We start from the raw sequence: 2,472 nt of genomic DNA, 5'->3' as shown, positions 1-2,472 counted from the left end.
AGGGGGACTGCGGGATTTTTCCTTTGACCCCGTCACCCCAAAAACCAGAGACTGGGAATACAGCGATGCCGGGGGAAACATTATAACAAAAGAAATTGTACCTGCCGTTCCGATAGAGAAAAGCAGGCGGAACATCGAGTCCTATTGACTGGGTACCCTTACTGGAAAGCAATCTGTGTGGGGGGACTGCGGGAGATTTGTCCTTTGACCCCCACAAACTCTAAGAAACAGTAATAGTTACCCCCTTCTAATACCCCGATAGCAACTTACCTTGATTCGAGGCTGCTGAGCCCAGCTGAAGCGCGTTTGTGCAGGCAGAGAGAGCGGACGTCTGTGCAGAGCAAGAAGCGGGAAGCAGGGAGTGCGGGCGGCACATGTTACACACGTTTCCGGCTCTTGCCAAACGCGGAGCAGCGTCGAAAGGAGGGAAAGAGGTGGACGACACAGAGGAAGGATTGATAGAACCAAGGCTGCCCGTGGAAGAACAGGGCGAAGCTCGGGAAATGATTACCATAATGGAAGAAGTTAACACAGCATTAACCCCTCAAAATCCGAGAAGAAACACAAGACAAACATCAAAGCTAATGTTAGGAAATGCAAAGAAACAAGATGAGAGCCAGAACAGTGTTGTGGAAGAGGGCCATAATCTGAGCCTGACGGAAATGCTGGACAACTCATTCCTAAAAGAGAAAGAAATTATTAAGGGTCTAAATAATAACACCAACAACACAAACCATGAAATATCACTACCAATAAATGACAAAACCGGCGATATGCAGAAAGAAGAATTTAGGCAACCAAGCTGCCTTCAACAGGACAACAAAGAGACAAACCACAAAATTACAAACATGGAGGAAGAAATGAATCCCCAAAGACAGAGGGAAAAAGAGCCATTGGAAAAAACAGAAAAAAGGGAAATAAAAGATCAAATAACATCCACTGAACCAAAGCTTGGCCTAAAAAAGTTACAGCAAGAACATGATACTAGTAAACACGATCAGCCAATAGTATCACAGAAAGAAAAAGCAATTAAGGCAAAAGAGCAATGGAAATCATATTACCAAAGAGCGACTAAATCAGAAAGACTTATAAAAGAGACTGCTCCAATTAGTCAATGTAGAATGGAACGTTTATCGTTGGATTTAACAGAAATTGAAACATTGATGGAATTACAACAGAAAAATAGGAACAACAAAAAACAAGCTAATTTAGATGAAAGACCAGTAGAATCATGTTATGAAACCAATAGCTGGCAAAATTATACCGACTCAAGTTACACAACGAGAAATAAGACACAAAGAGTAAATAGAGAAACAAAGGTAAAGAAAACAGATCAGAAGCCTGGGGAAATGGTTGACGAGGGTACACCCAAGGCAGAAAATAAACAAGAGACAGTGGCTACATCAATGCTGGACTTACAGAACATGCTGATAGCTGTAACAACACAAACAATGATACCATATATAAACTTACAAGAAGCAAGTCATGAAATAATGAAAGAACACACTATGATACTTAATTCCATATTCACTAAACAAAAGAATCTAGAACTGTTGATACACAAAATACAAGAACGGCTCAGCATAGAAGCAGAAAATAGCTATATATGGCAACAAAGATTGGCAGAGATAGCAAGAGAAGACAGAATGGACAAAGCAACACTCATGGAAGCCCTAATCTCGTTCACAAAAACAACCATAACGAAGAACATCATCGAACGAAATAACCAAAAAGAGAAAGATCAAAATTCGGGAGCACCTAAAACAGGCTCCACTAAGATAACAAAAGATAGCATACAGAATATGAGAGAGAATAATCACAATGATGAAACAGGAAACCAGAACGACATTCAACTAATAGACTTGACAACGGAAAAAACTAAGACAAAAATAAACAAAAAATATACAGAACGGACAGAGGAATTAAGAACAGACACTACAGATCCGCAGCCTGAATCAACACAAGGGAATGCGAATTATAGCATTTTCGAACAACAGACTATGAATAATTCAAATAAAACAAAAATAATAACAGCGAAAAAACAGACAAAAAAACAACAGAGAGGATCCAGAGCATTTCTCAGAAATCTTTCTCAAAGTGCTAAAGATAATAGTAAAAAACCACAGCCCCAACAACACAAAGAAACGAGTACAGTGGATGTGACAACAAAAACAAGCGAAGTAAAAAAAAAAGAGGAGTAGAAGAATCCCCCCAAACACAAGAAATAACAAGTAAGGGCAATAACAGACAGGCTGTGAATGTTTCATCAAGTGAAGAAGGAAATATGGAATTACTGTTGAACCTCTCCACCTATTCAACACAAGAACCTGAAAAGGCTAGAAATGAAGACAAAATTGGAGAAGCGCAACAACAACCAAATCCTGCATCTATGTTGGTAATCGATTGTTATGAGGAAACTATTACAGAATCATATATATCAGTTGAGTTATCCCGCGAAGAAATTTCAGACGA

The 2,472-nt window shown here is 39.4% G+C and overlaps 1 protein-coding gene across 1 annotated transcript; it reads left to right on the top strand.

Moving 5' to 3' along the window:
• Positions 1 to 374: 374 nt before the first annotated feature.
• LOC138567806 (myb-like protein X) lies at positions 375 to 2,201 on the top strand. Its single transcript, XM_069646292.1, has one exon. The coding sequence runs from the start codon at positions 375 to 377 to the stop codon at positions 2,199 to 2,201; it is 1,827 nt and encodes a 608-aa protein (XP_069502393.1).
• The last annotated feature ends 271 nt before the right edge of the window (positions 2,202 to 2,472 follow it).

This window comes from Ambystoma mexicanum, chromosome 2p (genome assembly GCF_040938575.1).
Source record: "Ambystoma mexicanum isolate Mex_15411 chromosome 2p, UKY_AmexF1_1, whole genome shotgun sequence".
NCBI classification, from domain to species: Eukaryota; Metazoa; Chordata; class Amphibia; order Caudata; family Ambystomatidae; genus Ambystoma; species Ambystoma mexicanum.
Note: the sequence above shows the minus strand (reverse complement) of the source record. Positions and strands in the feature narration are given on the sequence as shown.

Bases quoted from the DNA above. Each gene is read 5' to 3' on its own strand.
- LOC138567806 (XM_069646292.1), top strand. From the start codon at position 375: ATGTTACACACGTTTCCGGCTCTTGCCAAACGCGGAGCAGCGTCGAAA.